A 23,129-nucleotide genomic window follows, 5' to 3' on the forward strand; every position below is an offset into this window, starting at 1 on the left:
GATAAGCCCACCCACCCCCTTCCCTGAAGCCAACCAATAGTGTTTTTAAAAAGGCTCCGATTGACCCGCCCACTCCGTTCCCTAAACCTAAGAGCAGTGTTTTCAAAAGCAATCCAGAAAAGGAAAAGCCCTTACGACAGCCTGATTTTTACTACTTTTCATTTTGAGCTTATCAGCTGACCCCGTACATCGACAGACTTGAGACACAGAGATCAGTTGACCACGACTAGAGGGTTTAAGTCTAGCAAAGTATTCCAAAGGTTCCAAAATGCGGGTAAGACAAAAACAAAAGGCAAAAAATAAAATAAACAGATAAATAACAGGGTGAGAATGTGGTAAAATCTGAAAATGTGGTAAAAATTAGTGGGCTTTATTTTCTAGATTTTTTTATTTTTTTTTTGGAAACTTTCGTTTGGGTTTATGGAAGGAGGAGGGTGGGTCAAATGATCGTTCAGTCAGTCTTGGATTTATGCGAGAACATGCGCAAATGACACTCGCAAGAGAAATTTGAAATCTGAGAAAGCATACACAACGGACTCTGGTAGATTTTTTAAAACAAAAACTGCAAAAAATAGTAGCTCCTGAAACATATTTGGTGTTTTCCAAAAATGTATATTGGGCTATGTTTTTAGAGTAAGCCTGGGTTGAGTAAAAAAGCTTTGCTCTCGGAAAAACAAAAATAAAATATATAAAAATGAATTGTTTTAAACTTTTGTGGTTTTTCAAAACCTCATACTTCTTAATGTAGTTCTATTATTTTTAATCAAATAAATCCAGCCTTGATGAATTTGAGAGACTTTCAAAAGTTTTGCTAACCCCAAAAATATGTGAACTGATCATCTCATTTAAATTGTAAATCAGTTTTTGTAACTTTAGTCTCTCTCTGCCTTTGTCTTTCTATGAACAGGCTGTGAAGAGCACTGTGAGCAGTGCCAGGCTCATGGTCAGTGCCAGCGGTGCCAGTTGCCGTATGCCTCATTTAACGGACATTGTGTGCTGGAATGCAGAAAGCACTACTTTCTAGATGACTCGACTCGACAGTGCACCGGTGAGAGCTGTGAATCTGGTCTGAGATAGGGATTGTGACTGCCTAGATTGCCAATTTTGGCCTGCTAATTTTAGAGGAGCTCAGTATAGTGTGGCACAGTTCTCTCTCGTGTCCTATCTGAGTCTAATGGCAGATTGTTTTTCTGTTATTTCCCAGCATGCTCAGCAGGTTGTGTGGAGTGTGTGAGTGCAGGCGAGTGTCGCGTCTGTGCTGAAAACACCTTCCTGAAGGATGGCAGATGCATCCCAGACTGTGGTCATGGATATTATGCTGACCTAAAAACAAGAGCTTGTCATGGTAATCTTGACTTATTACTTTGCATATTTGATAGAACAATAATTTCTATAGAGTAAAAGAAATCATTAAGGCCTGTTCTCATCAAGAACGATGACTATAAAGAATAATTACAATTGTAAATGTTGTATTTTGATGATCTCCTTAAGACATTCTGACTGTAGGTAACTTGTCATGTCAACTAGTAGTCATTATAGTAGAGAGACTGTTATCTTAATATCAACATTTTCAAGGGTCTTCCAACTAACATTTTACTGACTAGGTTAACGTTGTACATCTACTAACAGCCTGATGAAAGTTAGTTGACAGATATTTGCAAGTTTAATTTTTTTAAGAATATCTAAAGAGTACAGTCAAAATGAAGTGAAACCAGATAGCAGTAATACCGTTCACATCAGCTCATGCAAATTTTCTTGTGGCGATTTGTTCTTATGCTTATGATTCTTTCCTATGTTGTGTTTCTTTACTTTTTGTCAGTGTTTGTTCCTGTTGTTTCTGTGATTAGTTTTCTTCTATGGTCACTCAACAGTTAATTGTCTATGTTCACTTGTGTCCGGTTTGGTTCCTCATGTAACCATAGTTTTAAGCCCTCTTGATTAGTTGCATACAAGCCAGCTTATATTTGATCTTATTCTCTGGTCTGTTGAAACTCTTGATTGTGATTGGCTGGAAAGTGTACAATAAAATCCTTTAAATAATAAATAATATAGTTAAATCATCGGTTTTGATCACAGTTATCAAAGAAATAAATGCACACACAATCTCTCTCTCATGCATGCTTCCTCTGTGCCTGTCACAGATTTAAAGCGGGGACTAGGGGATATACCATGTCATGTAACTGCCAAATATGTTGTCAAATATTACACTTCAAAGAGCAAAACTATTTTTAACTTGTCTATAACTTGGCAAATGACCAGGGAAAAAGCTTCACGTTAAGCAATGTTTTGCCTCTGCATCGTACATTTATAATTCTTTATTTCACAAAAATCTATTTCTAATCCATCTATTTCTAATATCACCATGTGGATCCATGGGTGATTTTAGATGTGAAATCTCTGCCCTAAGTAAAAGTGCATATGTCTGTTTAGAATATGACATGATGCTTTGTGCTTTCACACCATTTTATAGATCTGAACACTGGTGTAGATATTAGCCTTTGCAGACTCTAAGAGAAAATCTGTGTGTTTGTGTGTTTTAAATTATTAATGATACAACAAGTGAGTTAAATGCTTTATAAAGCTGGATGGTAACTCTGCTGTCAATGCTGAAAAAATTCAGATGTTCTCAAACTGATTCCAGTAGTATTATTCAAAGGTGCGTTAATGCTGATTGTATTTTTTCAGTACTGTTGAACAATTAAAGAAAATACTTCTTTACAATTATCGTTTTTGGTGTGAACTGGCCTTTAGACTTGGTAGTTTTGTAGTTTGCAGTAAATATATATATATATATATATATATATATATATATATATATATATTTTTTTTTTTTTTTTTTTTTTTTTTTTTTTCAAATTTCTTACCCTATTATTACAATGTAATGTCCTTTTGTTCTACAGCAAATAGTCGTGCTCCTTCTCTTTACATCAATGGCTCTCTGCTGGTTCCTATTGGTGGAGTTAAGCCTCTGGATCCAGCACTACTGTCAATTAAGGATGCAGATAGCCAATCAGAGAGCATGTTGCTTCAGCTCCTTCAGCCGCCCAGTAATGGCCACCTCAGGCTGCTGGAGAATGACAGAGAGAGATCGCTGGGCAAAGATGACACTTTCACCTATACTCAGCTCAAACGCAGAGCGGTGCGCTTCATTCACGACAAAGAGCAGACCAAGTGAGTTTTTCTGTGTGGAGGAATTAATCCATGTTATTGATGTACAATGAAAACCATTTCCCATGTAAAACAATTTTGCGGTAAAGATGCTATGCTATGGATTGATACATTGTGTTAAATTATCCTCTGATATCTACATGCAAAAAAACTTACATGTTTTACATGTCCAATTACAACTAGGACTTGCTCCTATGATAAAGCACACAAACTGTTTTCCATGCTGAGCCATGTATGTAGGTAAGTCTAGAAGGGATACAGCTACAGATTTTTGGGATTCTTTGCTGTGAGGGGTAAGTTTAGCATTGGGGTAGGGGTAGATGCAATTTATCAGGTAATATAATACTTACTTACTCCCAGGGCCATTTATATCAAAGTTTATATTTAGATGCACCATGTTGGTGTTTCAAAACATCAAATTTTGTGTGTCGTTTGCCCAACACTCAACTCCCTAACCTGGAGGACCAGGACATACACACATACACTACAGACAATTTAGCTTACCCAATTCACCTAACGCATGTCTTTGGACATGTCTTGGTAAACCGGAGCACCCGGAGGAAGCCGGGTAGAACCAAGGAAACATACAAACTCCACACAGAAATGCCAACTGATCCATCTTGGGTTCGAACAAGCGACCTTCTTTCTGTGAGTTGACAGCGCTAACCACTGCGCCACTAACATTTCCCGGTGGCCTGGCGGTCAATCTGGCCTGCCACTGTGGCTCTGGCCTGCTGCCTAAAACCAACACTGTTCAATGTTCAATTTAGTTCAGTTTAAACAGAAATGGCTTAACCAGTCAAGAATTGGCTATAAAATAACTACTTACGGCTTGTGCTGTTGGACCATAATGACTATATAGTAGGAAATTGCCCCCCTTTTCAAAATCGAATTTTCGGCATAGCTTAAAAATCAATCTCGACTGTGTGGTCACAGTTAGGATTAGAATAAGGGTCGGGGTTATGATACTGTATGTCAGGATATGTATGTAGCTTATGATTAACCTATAAACTCACCGGCCACTTTATTAGGTACACCTGTCTAACTGCCCATTAATGGAAATTTCCAATCAGCCAATCACATGGCAGCAACTCAATGCCTTTAGGCATGTAGACATAGTCGAGACGATCAGCTACAGTTCAAACCGAGCATCAGAATGGAGAAAAAACGGGATTTAAGTGACTTTGAACATTGCATGGTTGTTGATGCCAGACGGGCTGGTCTATGTATCTCTATGTAAACCATTTCCAGGGTTTACAGAGAATGGTCAGAAAAAGAGAAAATATCCAGTGAGCGGCAGTTCTGTGGACACAAATGCCTTGTTTATGCCAGAGGTCAGAGAATGGCCAAACTGGTTTCAGCTGATAGAAAGGCAACAGTAACTCAAATAACCACTTCTGACAACCGAGGCATGCAAAAGAGCATCTCATAATGCACAAAACCTTGAGGCGGATGGGCTACAGCAGCAGAAGACCACACCGGGTGCCACTCCTGTCTAAGAACAGGAAACTGAGGCTACACACAGGCTTAGCAAAACTGGACAATAGAAGATTGGGAAACGTTGCCTGGTCTGATGAGTCTCGATTTGTGCTGTGACATTCGGATGGTAGGGTCAGAATTTGGCGTCAAAAATATTACAGCATAGATCCATCCTGCCTTGTATCAACAGTTCAGGCTGGTGGTGCTGGTGTAATGGTGTGAGGATTTTTTTCTTGGCACACTTTGGACACATTACTTCCAATTGAGCATTGTGTCAATGCCACAGCCTACCTGAGTGTTGTTGCTGACCATGTCCATCCCTTCTGATGGCTACTTCCAGCAGGATAATGCACCATGTCATAAAGCATGAATCATCTCAGACTGGTTTCTTGAACATGACAATGAGCTCACTGTTGAACCCAGTCACCAGAACCCAATCCAATAGAGCACCTTTGGGATGGGGTGGAACAGGAGATTTGCATCATGCAATGTACAGCCAACAAATCTGCAGGAACTGCCTGATGCTATCATTCCAATATGGACCTAAGTCTCTGAAGAATATTTCCAGTACATTGTTGAATCTATGCCACGAAGGATTTAGGCATTTCTGAAGGAAAAAGGGGGTACTAGTACTAGTAGGGCGTACCTAATAAAGTGACCAGTGAGTGTATGTTCTGATTCACCAGCTTTTCAGTGGTCTTCTACTCAAACATGATTTACATAAGAAGGAGGAAAGAATAGTGTTGTTTCACAGAATGTCATTTTCATGGACTGAACTCTTATTATTCAACTCTGCACAGGTATATACAGTATAGTTTTTCCATTTTATGGCATCTTTAAAGCTGGCGGATGTTGAGTGAGTAGTGCGCACAGTCATTAGCTTTAATTACCTTTGTAAAGTTGCTGAGGCATTTGACAGGACACACACACTCCACTGTGCTCATAAGCCACAACATTTTTGTGAATCACATGCAGCGGTCACTAAGTCTGACTGACTGCCGACCTTCAGTTTTCTCTAAACTTTCTCACAGTTTATCTCTTTAATGGCTCCTCTCACTCCCTTCAGGTCTATGGTTTAATTAACAAGTGCCCTCATACACTCACTCCTGTTTTATTCTTCATCCCTTTTTTTCCTCAATGCATCACTTCTCCAGTCTTTATCATTTCTCTTTAAAAGCCTCTCAGTCTTTTTCTCATTTTGGTTTCTGCCTTTAGCTTCTTTGAGTTTCTTATTTATTGTGTCTTTTTCTTTTGCTTTCTTCCACTTTCTACACAGACACAAGTTTGTTTTTATGGCACAGTGTGAAATGGAAACTATTACTTCCCATTGACTTGCGGTGTTGGGATACGGAGCTGATTTTTTTCAATAGGACATTGTTTGGGTTGGTTATTTCAGCAGTGTGACATTATTTAGTATGTTTACCAAGCTGTTTTCATTGTGTGGACTGTTAGCTGGCCTTCACAATATTTCTGAGGTTATTAGCAAAATGTAGGCAAACACTGACTCACCCACATTATTTATATCCTTAAATCTGTTTACAGTAGTGCAATGTCGACTTGTTTTTTTTTTTTCAGAAGTGGGCAGTTCACGTTAAGGGCAGCAGATCCTCAACTGTTCTCTCAGCCTCAGACTGTTACTGTGCAGGCTCTCTCTCAGCAGGTAAACACACATACCATCACCCACACATATCTAGTGCAAGAACGCTGAGTAATAGAGCTCCGTTCTGCATTCACATACTAAGTAAAACAAAAAGAGACAGTGGACACGATTGCTCTCTTTCATTAATAATTACATGAATTATTTGAACACACATGAGAAATTGCCATAGACGGTGTACAACTAATTCAAGACACATGCAGTGGATTTCTTCTTATCCTTGTTCTAATATAAATTATTAAATTATTAACAGCTCACCCAAGATTAATCATTTGCAAGCAATCCAACTAAACCATATTCAGGTTTTCATAAAGGCTTTTCTTTACAGACACTCTGATAGCATATTGTTTTAATGTGTGTGTATGCGTGTGTGTGTGCGTGTGTGTGTTTTGTGAATTATGTCTTGTTTGTGAGAACATTGTAAATAGGCTTCACACACAAATGTATGCATTAGATTTTTGGCCGTTATAATATCATTTGGCTTATTTTAGCACATTATTTCAGAACCTTTGTCCACATTGTTGGAAAAATGAGAACCCTGACCTTAAGACTCGTTACAAGCAGAATTGTTTATTGAGACGTGTTGGTTGTTCTGCAGTCAAACAGCATCTTCACAAGAAGTCCACATAACTCTAACCCAAGTCTAGCAAGTCTAAAACGAGTCTGATTTGAGACAGATTTGTCCTTTCTGTATGTTTTAGGAAGGACAGTGTATAGAAAATGGGCATGACAAATTTAGTTGAAAATCTTGTTTCAGGTTCTTGACTAAATCCTGAGGTTTCGCCTGCACTGACTAGCTTGAAAGTCGGTCATTAAGTCATTGGGACCCTTGCTTTAGCATTAGCATCATTTGGGCAAATGCTAGCCAGTAGCCAGTGCTTAGGAAGCAAAATGTTAACTTTTCAGTTATTGCTAATTTGGAATTAGATTATATAAATTTTGGTAAGACTTGGTTTTGATGGTCCCTATTGAACATATTGTTGACTAAAAGCATTGCAACTGCTTGCCAATTATTTCACATTTGAGTATTAGTAGACTGTCTGCTTAGCATCTGCTGATACTGCTCCTTCAACAGACATTTAATTCACTTTAGAAACTTTGCAAGTACAAGTCAATTCACACTAATCCTAACCCCAAACTAATGGTCTACTTACAATCTTTTGAAAATTATTTGGAATGTAGATGCAATGTAACTTTGAAAATTCAACAAAATGCGTTAAAGCGAGCATCAAAAAAAATTGATACCTAAATTTTAAATTCTACAACATCTTATTTTGATTTTTGTTTTTGCTGCTGTTGTTGTTGTTGTTTTTGTTGTTAATAAGCCAACCTATTGATCTGCATATAGAAAATGCATTAAGAAGCCACTTTCTCATTTATCAGTTTTTCTGTGTTTGCTGGATGTATTAGGCACAGGTTTGAATAAAATGTTTATAAATGTTTTATTCCATAAAGCATGTCTGATATCATTTCCTCCAAATTTCTGATTGCTTCCAAATCTAAATGATCATTTATAGATTTTTTGGACAGAATAACAAATGGTTTTATTTGTTGTGGTTAAAAATGTAGGTTAATAAACCAAATAATAATTTCTTTACTTTTCTTAAGTTGAATTCATATTGTGTTGTATTAAATGAATATAAACATCTAAAACGCATGAAAACTTTTTGTTAGCTCGTTTTCTGCAAAAATGCTCTCATGACCACATTTTCATTTTACATTTGGAAAAGATCTCATCAGTAGTCTACAAAACTACTTTTTAAAATTGTAAACATACTGTGGAAAACATCATTTGTCAGGTTTTAATCTAGAACAGGGCTGCCCAAACTTTTTCTCACGAAGGGCCAAAAGCCAAACTTGATTGAGCGGGATAAGCTAAAGCTAAATATACCAAACCAAAAATAAATAGGAAAAAATGCTTCAATCATATTAATAATTATGTTTTTTTTTTTAACACAATGGTGTTCAATGCTAAATACACAAGTCAAGTTCAACCTGCCTTTGCCTTGATTTTCTTGGTAATGTCTTGTGTATTGTCCTCTACCTTCGAGTGACAGTATTTACATTTTTAAAAATCTGATTCATGCACAAAATTAAATTAAAACATTTAAATTCATTTGACTGTTTTGTAACTCAACAATTAAACAAACAAAAGGTTAGGTTAAATAAGGAATGATGATCTGTGTTGAAGGCATTTGCCTCAACCTTTATTCTAATTCTTCTCAGATGGGACGGCCAGCCAAATGAAAGGATACCATGGGCCTCTACTTTTGGGCATGTCTGATCTAGAGGATAACCTAGAGTCTATAGGACAAAGTCCCTAAGAGGCAGATCGGTTTACAGAACACCATTTTATTCCTCCAGTCCCCATATTGAGTGTTACAATACCCATGAAGGTGATTGGCACCACTGCTGTTCAACTACAAAGTGGGACCTCAGCCCTCAACTGAAACGTATGCTTTTTTTGTCCATATAAAATATGAATGTGTACGTGGACTGTATACAGTCTCTTCTTACACCCATAGTCCACATCATTAGCATAGATTGACTGTCCATTATCCTCACACTAGGAGAGCATTATGGCTCACATTGAGCCAGTATGTCTTTTCTCTCCCTCTCTGTCTCTCTCTGTCTCTGATGCTCATTCCTCTGCAGCATTTTGTTACACCACACAGATACAGTCTCAGGAGAACTGCCTGTGTATTAATGTCTGACCTCCAGCAGCCCAACAGACTTCCCATAGACATAATGATTTTTTATACTGCACAGGCTATATTATATCCCCCTACACCTAAACCCAGTTTATACTGTAGAACAATCTGCATTTTTACATTTTCTCCCTGAATGCTTAATTCGGTGTGACTCATGAACCATTTGCCTCATGAGGACAAAAAAAAATTCCCCACAGGGTCAAAATTTACTGCCATTGCTTTACTTGTGGGGTCATTTGGTGCCCTCAATTTGAGGAATAAAGGTACACACACACACACACACACACACACACACAGAAAGAGAGAGAGAAACCTGAGCTCCCCAACAGAATTGTAATGGATTGCAACAAATAACACCCAAAATAAATTCCTGCCCCACATTGACTGATAACAGAAGCTTAAGAAGTCTTCCTTCTGTTGAGTGAGCAGTTATAGCTGAAATGTACAGGCTGCATGGCAAAGCGAGAAGAGAGAGAGAGAGAGATAGGGAAGTGAATGAGAGAGAGATATAGGCCACTGAATGTAGTCCTATGAGAAGGAAAGTAAAAAAAAAAAAAGTGTAAAAAAAATACAATAATCCCTCCCGGGGGGAAAGATTGTCTTTTTTAAACAAACCGTTTACTCTTTTCTTTCCTGTACGGTAGTAAACAAAAGTGGCCTGATTTTCTCCACGGCTCTGTGTAACAGCAACCTAATGAATGTTCATTAGGGTGAATTGCTTTATAGAAAAGGGGTATTGTGTATGAAATGCTTTGCTGGTCATGTGGACAACACAAGTTCAAATGCTGCCTGCTAAATCTATATCTCATTTATTTCTTTGCTTAAAAAAATTACCAAAACTTTATTAGAGAAAATTAAGTTGTGATAGATTAAGTGAAATTGAATGCTGGAGGGCACTAGAACACAAATATGGACTTTAAACAATCTGACCGAGAGCAACGTCCAGTATTTTTTATCCATTTATATCTGTGTTTGTCATTCTTCAAAAGCAAAAAATTTGCTATTTTTCATGCATCTTGTCATTGAATTGAAAGTACCTGTAAAATGAAAATGAAAGTTTTTTTAGGTGTTAGTATTGATATGTTAGTCTTAAAGAAGTAGCTCTCTTTAAAATAATCCGCTTATCTTCCACTTGTTCCAATAATATACTGTATACACTCATTGGCCACTTTATTAGGTACACCTGTCCAACTGCTCGTTGACACAAATTTCTAATCAGCCGATCACATGGCTGCAACTCAATGCATTTAGGCATGTAGACATTGTCAAGACGATCTGCTGCAGTTCAAACCGAGCATCAGAATGAAGAAGAAAGGTGATTTAAGTGACTTTGACACCCATCTCTAGGGCTTTACAGAGAATGGTCTGAAAAAGAGAAAATATCCAGTGAGCGGCAGGTTTTGGGTGCAAATTCCTTGTTGATGCCAGAGGTCAGAGGAGAATGACCAGAATGGTTCAAGCTGATAGAAGAGAACCAGTGACTCAAATAACCCCACTCGTTACAATCGAAGTATGCAGAAGAGCATTTCTGAACACACGACACATCGAACCTTGAGGCAGATGGGCAACAGCAGCAGAAGATCAAACCCGGTGCCACTGCAGTCAGCTATGAACAGGAAACTGAGGCTACAATTCACACAGGCCCAGATTGGTTTCTTGAACATAGCAATGATTTCACTGTACTCAAATGGCCTCCACAGTCACCAATCTCTATACAATAGAGCACCTTTGGGATGTGGTGGAATGGGAGATTGGCATCATGGATGTGCAGCTGACAAATCTACAGTAACTATGTGATGCTGTAGATTTGTATCATGTCATTATGGATCAATATCTCTGAGGAATATTTCCAATACCTTGTTGAATCTTTGCCACAAAGGATTAAGGCATTTCTGAAGGCAAAAGGGGTTCAACCCTGTACTAGTAAGGTGTACCTAATCAAGTGGCCAGTGAGTGTATAAATAAATATATCAGACAGTTGTGATACAGACTAAATGCTATTGGCTGTTTTTGAAATGGGGATGAGCTACTATGTCCCACCTTGTTGTCTTGTTTCAGTTGTGATAATGTCAAACATCAAATAAAACAGAATTCATATTCTCCTCTCTGTACACCATAAAAATCTAAAATATGCTGATGTAAAAGAACATAGAATAAGGGCATTCAATAATAAACGTATAGATACTTTTTTTCTGAGTATTGTCCTGTAATTTGTTTACTCTTTCCACAGCCACCCACTGTAATCACCAACCAAATCCTGTACATTAACTCTGGCGAGACAGCTGTCATCAGCAGATCTATTCTACACATCAGCGACCTTGACAATCCTCAGGACGTGTTCATCACGGTTCTGGATCCACCTCAGCACGGTCACCTGACATACATGCACAGTGATACGCAGGTCACCCATTTTAAACTGGAAGAGCTAGATGGCGAGCAGCTGCAGTATGTTCATGATCGTTCAGATGGAGACCAGGACAGACTTCTGCTGCAGGTCAATGACGGACACAGCTACCAGAACGTCCTGTTCCACATCAGCATTGAACAGAAGGTATGACATGACAGCTTTGAGTCTGAAAAAAAAACTTAATGAATAACTGATTAAAATTAAATTTATATGAAACTGTTTTTATCAGCCTTTTGTGAGGTGTTATTCTGTCCTGGTTAAATTCTTTGAAATGCTAATTGCTTTGTTTTTGAAATGTTCCCCTAATTGATCATGTATAATTATTCATCTGATTAGGAGTAATTGATTTGTTCTTTAAAAGTCAAATTTTTTATCTGTTAGCTATACATTAGATGCCTTATGATAATTTATAGGTCTATCAATCTGTCATGTACATTCACATTGATGTAAAAAATGTGAAGTGTGAGAAACAGCATGATCTCATCTGAATTTTGGATTTAGATCAAGGTTTTTTATTATTATTATTGGCTAATTATGGATTCCTGCACTTCGCCTGATTCTGAAGAGCCTTGATGATTGAGCCTCAGGCTGCCGATGGATTATGTTGTGATTTATGTGTTTCATGTCCACTGTCATAATGAAATAACTTAAGGCTTAAACACTGTCAGATGAAAAAACGAGTAGACAAGGAATTAGAAAGCATAGTGCTGTATAGATCTACATGTAAATACATTTAGGGTTTTTTAAACTATAGTTTGGGGAATTCCTAGAGACTGAAAGTGTCTGAGGAACTTTAAGATTAAGGTCCAGATTTACAAAACAGGGCAAATTAGAGCAAGAGCACAATCCCATAAAAGCACAGATGGAAGTGTACAGATCTTTCAAGGGAACTGTTGACAGTGCAAAAAAAAATAAAGTATGTGGACCCAGCAGCTCATTTCTGCTATGTCTAACTTAAAAACCAAGGCAAACAGAGCCACAAACATGCAGTCAATGATGATTAGTAAGGGCGCTAAGAAGGGTAATACCATTTTTTTTTATTATAAATTATTTTTTCTCTCTCTCCCTTTTGAAATTTATTTTAATTAATTAACTTTAATTATATATTTTATTATATTACGTATATATTACATTATAAATATAAACAAAAACTAAAATGCCATGTGTATAATTTTATTGCAATATTTTGCCCTTGCTGTATACAGTGTATATATATCGACTCTTCAGATTTGGAGGCCGATAGTCGATATATATAGGCTGATAAATAGAAATATTTCAAAATATTAAATTTTTACAGTGAAAAACTGTTTTTATTTTAAAAGCTTCATAAAAGTTTGAACTGCTCTTATAAACTGATTAGTCTATACTCAAAGCAAAAAAAGCTATAATTAAAAAATTGCAAGGTGATTATATAGAACTATATTCACAATTTCACATAAATTAGCATGCAAAAAATCTATTATTTCCTTTTTTCTTCACATTGCAAATTAACATGCAACTTAACTGTTGCATAAAATAATAGGTTAAACAACAAAATGGGATTTAATTAACAATCAAGTTAAATAAACTTTAAATTAAATAAAAATGAAAAAGATAGGGTCTAAAACCAGCTCAAATGGTCTTGAATAAAAGGTGTTACAGTAATGTGCATTGGTACAAATATGCAATGTCCAAGAAAAAAGCCTTTTGAGAGGTTTTTGAGAGTTCAGAGACACCGTACAGGCGAAAAGCTGAATACAGATAGAATGTTTTGCTGTAGAAAATGTGGCATGAAGTCATCCTATTTGGCTTTTTCGATTCTTTTAAACACATGTAGGTGCTGCTTTTTCCTGAGGCAATTTAAACCAAAATACAATCACACTCTATCAAACATATCTACAATGATAAAGAATGTGTTTACTTACTGAGTTAACGCACATCCGCAAAACATCCACAATCGATTAAGCAGTTCTCTCGTTTACCCGTTTCGATCTGTGTGCATGAGACCTGTCAACACTCCCACAGGCAGCCTCACATGCTCTGCAGAGACCCACAGAGATGCACTTTTTTGGACTTAAAAATTTTTGCTTCCTAAAGCTGAGGTTAGTCATATGGGTTTTTTATTACCTTTTTACTTAAGCCTACTTTCTCTTGGCTTTGCAGCTGACTGAGAGCAAGAAAAGTGATGAATAATTTATTCTTTAATCTAAACGACTACAACAATCTTTACTACTGTATGTACTCGAAGAGGATGAAATGACCAGTCTTAACTGGCCGCAAAATAAATATATACACCATTAGTAACGTTCGAGGTTACTAAAGTAACCCTTCGTTCCCCGAGGAGGGGAACGGAAGCACTATAAGTGGATTTGATTGTAAAATCCACGCATTGGGAGGTTCGGTTCAGAAGCTACTCGTCTGAAAGAGTATTGAACGGGCCAATTAAGAATGAATTGGCAGCGCAAGCCTGCGCAGGTGAGCGGCATAAGCAATCAACTGCGTATATAAGCTCACCTGGCGCAGCAGACGCTATCCTTTTTAAGCTGAAGAGACTTTCAACAGCTAAGGGACAGTCATTATGGCGACGGAGTATAGTGCTTCCGTTCCCCTCCTCGGGGAACGAAGGGTTACTTTAGTAACCTCGAACGTTCCCCTTCGGGGGGAACTTCAGCACTATAAGTGGATTTGATTGTAAAATCCACGCATTGGGAGCCCATTGAAAGCGCCATAATGACTGCACCTTACCAACACCCCCGATGAGGAGATAGTCAAGCAAGCGTGACGCACCCACATCATGGGGGGCGCGGTCCTCCAACGTGTCCCTGGCCCTAATTTATCCTACTTCAACAGAAGTTTTACGGATTTATATATATTTTTTGGGAAGTCGTGAGCATCTAGATAATTCTAGGAAAATACGACAGTACGTTGGGAAGCGTGCAATCCCGATAGGGAGGACGCTGCGGAGGCCATCCGTTACCCAAGGGGGGATAGATGGCAGAATTTACATATGGACTAGCCCTAAAAAGGGGGAGTACGCATAGCAAAAGAGTGGTTAGCGGGGAGGGAAGACACGGGTCCGCCCAGGGGGGGGGGGACTTAACCGTGGCTGAATAAGCATATGGGATCGCCTAGTGGGGACCACGCATAGCAGGCACCTTTACCCAAAACGCGGGCTGACCAGCGGGCAGACCTACAACGTAGTGGGCCAGCAAGTGACTCCTCCGCTGAGTCAGTGCTGGGGGCCACGGAGGAATCTGCAGGGCTCACCTGACGGGGAACTTTACTGACAGATAAAAAGGCGCACGTATCTCCGTGTTAGGGAAAATGGCGCAGCAAGCGTGTTTCAACACCCTACCGAATTGTTTCCTCAATCACCAAGGGTTACCTAATACCCTTGAGGAAACCGGCTCCACTCGCAGATTGTAAAACCTTGCAAATGTGTTGGGTGTCACCCAGCCCGCAGCTCTACAGATGTCTGTTAGAGGGGCGCCGCGTGCGCGTGCTCGAGAGGATGCGAAGCTCCGAGTGGAGTGCGCACGCGCTCTCGGGGGACGCGGCTCATCTCGGCTCTGATAGTGAAAGAAAGGCATCCACAATCTAGTGGGAACTTATTCCGGTACGGCACTTCCCTGCTGCCGACCGCTATAACAGACGAAGAGCTGCTCAGATGATCTAAACTCTGAGTGCGGTCCGGATAATACGCAAAACGCGAACTGGACAATAAATAAGGGCTGGGTCTGCCTCCTCCGAGGGCAGCGCTTGCAGGCTCACTACCTCGTATTAAAACGGAGTGGTAGGAACCTTGGGCACATATCGCGGGCGGGGTCTCATACGTGAGAGAAGCCAGCCCAATTACAGGCACGAGTCACTGACCGAAAAATGCCTCCGGGTCCCCGACCCTCTAATCGATATCAACGCGACCAGCAGAGCTGTCTTCAGGGACAGAAAATACTGAGTCGAGGATCGAAGGGATCTGACGCGGCTTGTGTAGCGAGGGCGAGATCCTAAGAGGGCATGAGAGGGGGCGGGGTGGATTAATTCGCTTAACGCCCCTGAGGAACCGGATGATGAGGTTATGCGTTCCCACGGTGCTGCCAGCCACCGCGTTATGAGAGCGGAGATGGCAGCCACGTAACCTTGAGTGTGGAGGGCGACAGCCTGCTCTCCAACTTCTCTCGGCGTAAAGAAAGCACAACGCTGATCTGGCAAATTACGGGGGTCTTCTCAGCGAGAGACACACCATTCAGTGAATAGACTTCACGTCAGGGCATAGGCGCGCTCGGGGAGGGGGCTCTAGCCCGAGTGACGGTATTAGCCACCGCAATCGGAGGTTACCTAAGTCTTCCTCGCGTCTAAAAATCTCTTCAAAGATCGGCGAGGGTGCCAGGTGGTGCCCTGTCCCTGAGAGAGTAGGTGCTCTCTCGAAGGGACTGCCAGGGGAGGGCTATCGCGAGGGAGAGCTCTGACATCCAGGTCCGGTTGAGCCAGAGGGGCGCAACCAGCAACCTGTTCCTCGTCCTCCCTGACCATGCACAGTAACTGCGCGAGCAGGCTCACTGGGGGAAACGCGTATTGCGCGTGCCCCGAGGCCAGCTGTAAGCCAGTGCATCCGTGCCGAGAGCACTCGGTCAGGGAAAGAACAACTGGCAATGAGCGATCTCGGGGGAAGCAACAGATCGATCTGGGCTTCCCCGAATCGCGCCCATATCAGCTGAACAGACTCGGGGTGGAGTCTCCATTCTCCAGGACGCAAGGCTGCCGTGAGAGCGCATCGGCTGCACGGTTGAGCTTGCCTGAATATGAATGGCGTGCAGCGATTTCAGCCGCGGATGACTCCAGAGGAGCAGACGGCGGGCGAGCTGAGACATGCGGCGAGAGCGCATACCCCCTATACGGCTGATATACGCCACCGCCGCCGTACTGTCCGTCCTGACCAGCACGTGTTGCCGCTCCAACACCGGAAAAAAACGGTGGAGAGCGGGGAACACTGCCAACAGCTCCAGGCGATATGCCAATGCAACTGGGTACCTTTCCACAGGTCCGCAGCCGCATGCCCGCAACGCACAGCCCCCCAGCCCGTGTTGGAAGCGTCTGCTGAAACGACAACAAGACTGGACGCCTGTTCTAGAGACACCCAGGCCTGTAGGAACGAGGGGTCGCTCCAAGGGCTGAGGGCGCGGCGACACAGCGCAGTAACAGAGACTCGGTGTGCGCGCGCGTGCCATGCGCGTCTGGGGACTCGATCGTGAAGCCAGTGCTGAAGTGGTCTCATATAGAATAATCCGAGCGGCATGAAGCGGCTGCGGATGCCATATGCCCCAGGAGCCTCTGAAATTGTTTCAGTGGGACCACTATTTTACTGTCGAGCTCTCTCAGACAGTACAGCATCAGCTGAGCGCGCTCTCCGGAGAGGCGCGCTGCCATGGTGACCGAGTCCAGCTCCAGCCCGAGAGAAGAGATCCTCTGCACGGGGGCGAGTTTGCTCTTTTCTCGGTTGACCTGAAACCCCCACAGGTGGAAGTGCCAGAGCACTTTGTCTCTGTGCATAATCAACTCTGTGCATAATCAAAAGAGAGGGCAATTCAGCCAGTCGTAAAGAAATTGAGTATGCAGATGCCCGCGAGCCGAAGGGGCGCTGAGGCACCCTCCGCGGGCTTGGTGAGGACCCGCGGAGACAGAGAGAGCCCGAAGGGGAGGGCTTTGTATTGCCAAGCTCGACCTTCAAACGCAAACCGCAGAAACTGTCGGTGGCGAGGAAGAGTGGAGACATGGAAATACGCGTCCATCAGGTCTAATGCTGCAGACCAACCCAGAGGACGAACGCACCGGAGGATGCGCTTCTGCGTGAGCATTCTGAACGGCAGCTTGTGCAGGCAGCGGTTCAAAACGCGCAGATCTAGGATTGGCCGTGACCCACCGCTCTTTTTGGGCACGATGAAGCGTGGGCTGTAAAACCCGCTCTCCATCTCGGCTGGAGGGAGCGGCTCGATTGCATCCTTCGCCAGGAGGACAGCAATCTCCTCTCGCAAGACAGGGGCGGACAGGGGGCTGACCCTGGTGAATACACACCCGTGACTTGGGGGGCCGTTTCGCGAACTGAATCGCATAGCCGAGTCTGATTGTGCGTATGAGCCACCGCGAAGAGCTGGCCCGCGCTAACCAGGCAGGCAGAGCTCTCGCTAATGGACTCATCGCTACAATCGCTGACGTACCAGCAGTGGGGCAGCGCGGAGTGGGTGTGCTGATCCGGGAAGCTCGCGGGTCCCACGGAAAAGCTGGAGGTGAGATATTTGCTCTCACTCCAAACCCGAGCTCCGGAGGGGAGGCTCGAGGGGTGGGAGAAAGGAGACCGTCCTCCCAGCGCTCGTGAGCCACTGGCGAAACGCACCGAATCTGCAAGCTAGAAAGCATAGCGTCCCAGACTGGCAGATTTCGGGCTGTCACATCTGGGGAAGTGAAAAGTGCCCTTTCATAATGTTTTCATGGCAGTAAAAAGTGCCGTTGGAATGGGGCCCCGCCCTCCAGCGGGGAAAGAGCAAGTTCCCTCTTCTCCAGATGGCCTGTCCCAGGGGCGCTTCGCGGTCCGTTGCCGGACTTAGCGGCGTTCTGGGCAGGGGGGCTGCCTGCTTCCGAGGTGCCCGACGCGCTCGCTTCGCCTTAGGCGTGTGCGGGGGCGGAGCAGCTCTCGTAGGCGGGCGCCTTCGGCGAGGAGCAGGTATGAATGGCACGGCGGGCGGAGCGGGCTACGGACCGCCGATAAGACATCACCCACCAACTGCTCTCTCACCGCCTTGAATTCCTGGGTGAATTCACAGACAGTGTCGCCGAACCTGGCTGGGGATATGGGGAAGTCAAGAAAGCGGACTTTGTCGACTTTGCGCATATCAGCCAGGGGTGGCGCTCCTGGACCACTAATGTGGACATCGTCCTCCCCAACGCACACGCAGCGGACTCAGTAGTCCGAAGAGCTAAGTCGGCGGCGGTGCGAAGCTCGTAAGCCTGGGTTGGACCCACCCTCGTGCAGCTCGGCCAGCGCCTGCGCTTGGTAGCGCTGGTAGGTGGCTATCGCATGCAAGGCGGAAGCAGCCTGGCCCGCAGCTATGTAAGCTCTAGCTCCGAGGGAGGTAGATAACTTACAGGCTTTGGATGGGAGACGAGGCGGACCCCGCCAAGAAGAGGCGCCGCGCGGATTTACCGCCATCGCGCACTCAACCTGAGGAATCGCCACATACCCCCTGGCTGTTTCACCGTCAAGAGTGGTTAGGGTGGAGGAACACGCAGCACGAGCAGAAAAAAGTGCTTTACAAGACCGCGTGAGCCTACTGTGCACCTCCGGGAAGAAGGGAACGCCCCTCTAGTCGGTCCGGCCGCGGAGCTGGGGGATAAACCATCTCCAACCCACGGCCGAAGCAGCCCGGGAAAGCACGGCTAACATGTCCGTTTCAGGATCCGTAGTGACAGCGCTCACCAGCCCGAAGGGGGCGAGCGGGTCTGGATCATCATCGGACAATGAAAGCCCACCCTCCGATGCCGCGGTGGACATCTGGTCTCCGGTGTCATCGGGCGTAAGGGCTACCATCTGTTAGACGGATCGCTTCCTCCGCCCGAAGCTTGGATGGAGCGCTTAGAGGAGCGGGAGGTCCGCGGGCCCGTGGGCGACGGATTATCTCTCGCTGAAACCCTCAGATCTGCCCGAGTGCCCGCTGCAGAGCAGGGGACAACTGGGGTGGTTCGCCTTTTTGCAAAGGCTAACCGCGATCTTGCGCAACAGTCATGGCATCGCGATGACGACATGAACTGCCCGCGAGCAGCGCATTAACATGCTGGACCCCCAGACATGTAACACAGTGCCCGCGCCCATCATCCGAGGACAGGAAACCACCGCATCCAGAAACGCACAGTCGGAGCGCCGTCCTGATAAGGACGTGCTGCACGACTGTGTTGCTCTTTCTGTGAAGTTTGCAACTTTATACGCACCGCTCTGGAGGACCGGACCCAAAGAACGCCAGGCAAGGGAGAAACCCAGCTCGACCGTCTGCCACTGCGTGTACACACTCTGGACCGGGAGAATGCTCTCGTTCGCTCAGAATCGCTGGTCACAGCAGGAGGAACCCTCATCGACTCGATCAGAAAGTCTCTGAAGCGAAAAGGATAGCGTCTGCTGCGCCAGGTGAGCTTATATACGCAGTTGATTGCTTATGCCGCTCACCTGCGCAGGCTTGCGCTGCCAATTCATTCTTAATTGGCCCGTTCAATACTCTTTCAGACGAGTAGCTTCTGAACCGAACCTCCCAATGCGTGGATTTTACAATCAAATCCACTTATAGTGCTGAAGTTCCCCCCGAAGGGGAACAGTTAATACATGAATATACCGTATTTAAATAACCTACACATTTTAATCTTGTAATTATTATAAATTTTAGAGATATTGTTTGTTTTATTCTTTTTCTGTCTTTAATTTCTCATTTGCTGTATTTTTTATTAATCTGATAATGTGATTAGGCCATATTACATAGGCTATTTGAGATATATATAAAATGCGTTAGCATTCAAGTTTGCTTTGAACTTTAAAGAGAGAGAAGCAGATTTGAACTGTCAGTATGTGCACATGGCTCCTGAATAGCATAAAAGTGAAAAAAGAAAAATTTACATTAACCCATTGAAAAAAAAGTTTATAGCAGTGTCATAATACATTAAATTATTGTTAAAAATTAAATTATGTTTTGTTTGTTGCATAAAATTAACTATTTATGTGATGTGCGTAAATGGTGTGTTTGAATCCGACTACTTCTGCAAGTATATTTCAAACCTGTGGGAGGCACTGAATTGTAATATCTATTTTCTTATATCTGTATCAACACCAAATAATAGCTTTGTTAGTACTGATATATTGATATTGCAGAATTGATGCACCCATTCTTATTAGAGAAACAGATGGAAGGACTAGATGGTTGAAATAAAAATATTAAAAAAAATAAAATTAAATAATAATAATAATAATTAATAAAACACAGCTGCCATTACAATTTTAAAAAAGAAAGCTGAACTTGGGGTAAATATTGGTTTAAAATTGGGGGTTAGTTGTTAAGTGGTTTTAAACTACAAGATACATTGAAACCAAGATACAAAAATAGTAGAACAATATTTATATTTATCCTTAAGATGTAGCCAATTTCAAATGCAAAGGATGAATTCTTTGTTTAGAATTAGAAAGTTTTATTGTCTCATACTAGTGTACAAAAATTTTTGGCCCCAGTAAAAAAAGGAAACACAAACAATTATACTGCATAACAAGTTCGTGAAAATTTAACTGTCATAATAAAACACTAGTATCTCATACCTCTCCCACCAAATCCACACAAATACAATCATCACTACCCTTTTTACGCTTGAAATCACCCCTTCCTGACTATTTGGCATGTTCACAGCCTGCTGATGTCTAGACAGATTGCAGCACTTTGTTTGCTCTTTCAGTCCTCCACACACACTTATCCACACATCTCTCTGTAGTGTCATCCGATTACACCTGCCTTGTTCCCTGCTGTAGCCTGTTATCTCCCATCCTTAGCAGCTTTTGACTAATGGAAGCCCTGTTTCTGGCTAAGCGCTCTGTTTTCAGATCAATAGCACATTGCCTCTATATGTAGTATCGCAGCTAGTTTTATCAGGCGCAATCGCATCAAGGTCCATTGCTCTTATACAACTAGTATCGAGTGGAAAGGTCAAGTTACGTCTGCAGCACGAGTCATTGAATGCATTAGGGCGACGGATGTGTAGGTTAATAACCTGTTCATTGGTTGTAGCTTGGACTTCAGGAGCAAGGTCTCCGCTCTCAAAAAAATCTGCAGTATGTGGAATTCTGCAGTCAAGACAAAGGAGGATAAAAGAGGACGCTGACTTTCAATTAGCCTTTTGCAGAGAAGTCGTTTGCCGTTTGTAGACTTTGATTTATATAAATGGTCAGCACTGGTGAATGATCTTTGGTTTAATGTGTTCTCTGGAGACACACAGTGCCCGCATTCTCCACCACATTCATCTCTAAATCTAAAGATCTTTGTATGAAGAAAGAAACTTTGCCTTGGAACAGCTTCTCTGTAAGAGATGTTTTGTCATGTTTCTTTCAAATGAACTGGTCAGATGATATGTACAGTGCTGGGTAAGTTACTTCAGATAAGTAATCAATTGCTAATTACATAATTACTACTGTATTTCAATTACTTTTAACTTACTTTGTCTAAAAAAGTAACTTACTCAGTAATTGAATTGCCTAAATACAAAAAATCCACATAAATCTCAACTCCTATAGAACACAAAATTACCCATTATGCTTTGCGTGTATGCGTAAGCAAGATGCTTCAAATTTCCTGTCGACAGCTGGAGGGCCGGTGTCCCTGCATGGTTTAGCTCCAACTTGCCTCAACACACCCGCCTGGGTGTTTCAAGTATACCTATTAAGACCTTGATTAGCTTGTTCAGGTGTGTTTGATTAGGGTTGGAGGTAAAACTTGCAGGACACCGGACCTCCAGGAACAAGTTTAGTAACCCCTGGTATAAAGAGTCATAATTGGACAGCTTTGAAACGATAGTTTTAATCTATTTTACTTGTGTCTTAGACCTTATATGGATGTTGATCAGTGCCACTTCCTGGACTAATCATTTAAAAAATGTGATCTAATGGGAATGAAAACAACTGCTGCCAGGCATTTACTCTTACCATCAGATGGCATCTTCTGCCATTTAATTGAAGCACCAACATTGCTAAAATGAACGTTTTCTCTTTTTTTCTCCAATATAAAACCAACCTGGCGGTACGATGGCACAGTGGGTATTGCTGTCACCTCACAGTAAGGAGGTCACTGGTTCAAGCCCTGGCTGGGTCAGTTGGCATTTCTGTGTGGAGTTTGCATGTTCTTCCTGTGTTTGCGTGGGTGACGCTTTCCCCCACAAGTCCAAAGACATGTGCTATAGGTGAATTGGGTAAGCTAAATTGTCTGTAATGTATATGTGTGTTTGTCCTGGTCGTCAAGGTCGGGGGTTGAGCATTGAGCTAACAACCCACCTCGTAAAAATTAGATGTTACAAAACACCAATATGGTGCGGCTAAATAACTTTGATATATGGAATTATTAGCCCCCCCCTGTTTATTTATTTCCCCAATTTCTGTTTAACGGATTTTTTTCAGCCCATTTTTAAACATAATAGTTTTAATAACTCATTTCTAATAACTGATTTATTTTATCTTTGCCATGATGACAGTAAATAATATTTGACTAGATATTTTTCAAGATACTTCAATTCAGCTTAAAGTGACATTTAAAGGCTTACCTAGGTTAACTAGGCAGGTTAGGGTAATTAGGCAAGTTAATGTATAATGATGGTAAGTGTAAGTGAGTATATAACCAACCCAAACAAATGTAATTCACCAAAATGTTTTACACACACACGTGCTGTCCCAGCAACACATTGATGAAAAGAGGGGCACAAAGTGAAAATAAAGTTGCATTTTAAAATGACAGAAATAACATGCTAAATTAAATGAAACATAATCAACTCCCAATAAGAATCAACATACAATTCACCCAGCAAAGTATCAGTAATGTACTTTTATTGGTAATTTTTGGAAATTGTATGGCTTACATACCTGTTAAAATTCATGCCAGTAATATGGAATATATGTGTGTGTGTGGCCCACTGAGCACAGTGTAACAGCTGACAATTCGGTCCAACT

At 42.3% G+C, this 23,129-nt stretch overlaps 1 protein-coding gene across 1 annotated transcript in view; it reads left to right on the plus strand.

Annotated features, from left to right (window-relative positions):
• The window catches only part of fras1 (Fraser extracellular matrix complex subunit 1), a gene marked incomplete at its 5' end in the record, with an annotated part of 190,295 nt that overhangs the window by 87,576 nt on the left and 79,590 nt on the right, over positions 1-23,129 (plus strand). Inside the window, 5 exon segments of the mRNA NM_001130840.1 lie at positions 908-1,048; positions 1,205-1,345; positions 2,901-3,171; positions 6,223-6,307; positions 11,246-11,566. Of these exon segments, the coding sequence (NP_001124312.1) occupies positions 908-1,048; positions 1,205-1,345; positions 2,901-3,171; positions 6,223-6,307; positions 11,246-11,566 (959 nt within the window).

The sequence above is a fragment of the Danio rerio genome, chromosome 5 (genome assembly GCF_052040795.2).
Source record: "Danio rerio strain M-AB ecotype USA chromosome 5, GRCz13ab, whole genome shotgun sequence".
Classification (NCBI taxonomy): Eukaryota; Metazoa; Chordata; class Actinopteri; order Cypriniformes; family Danionidae; genus Danio; species Danio rerio.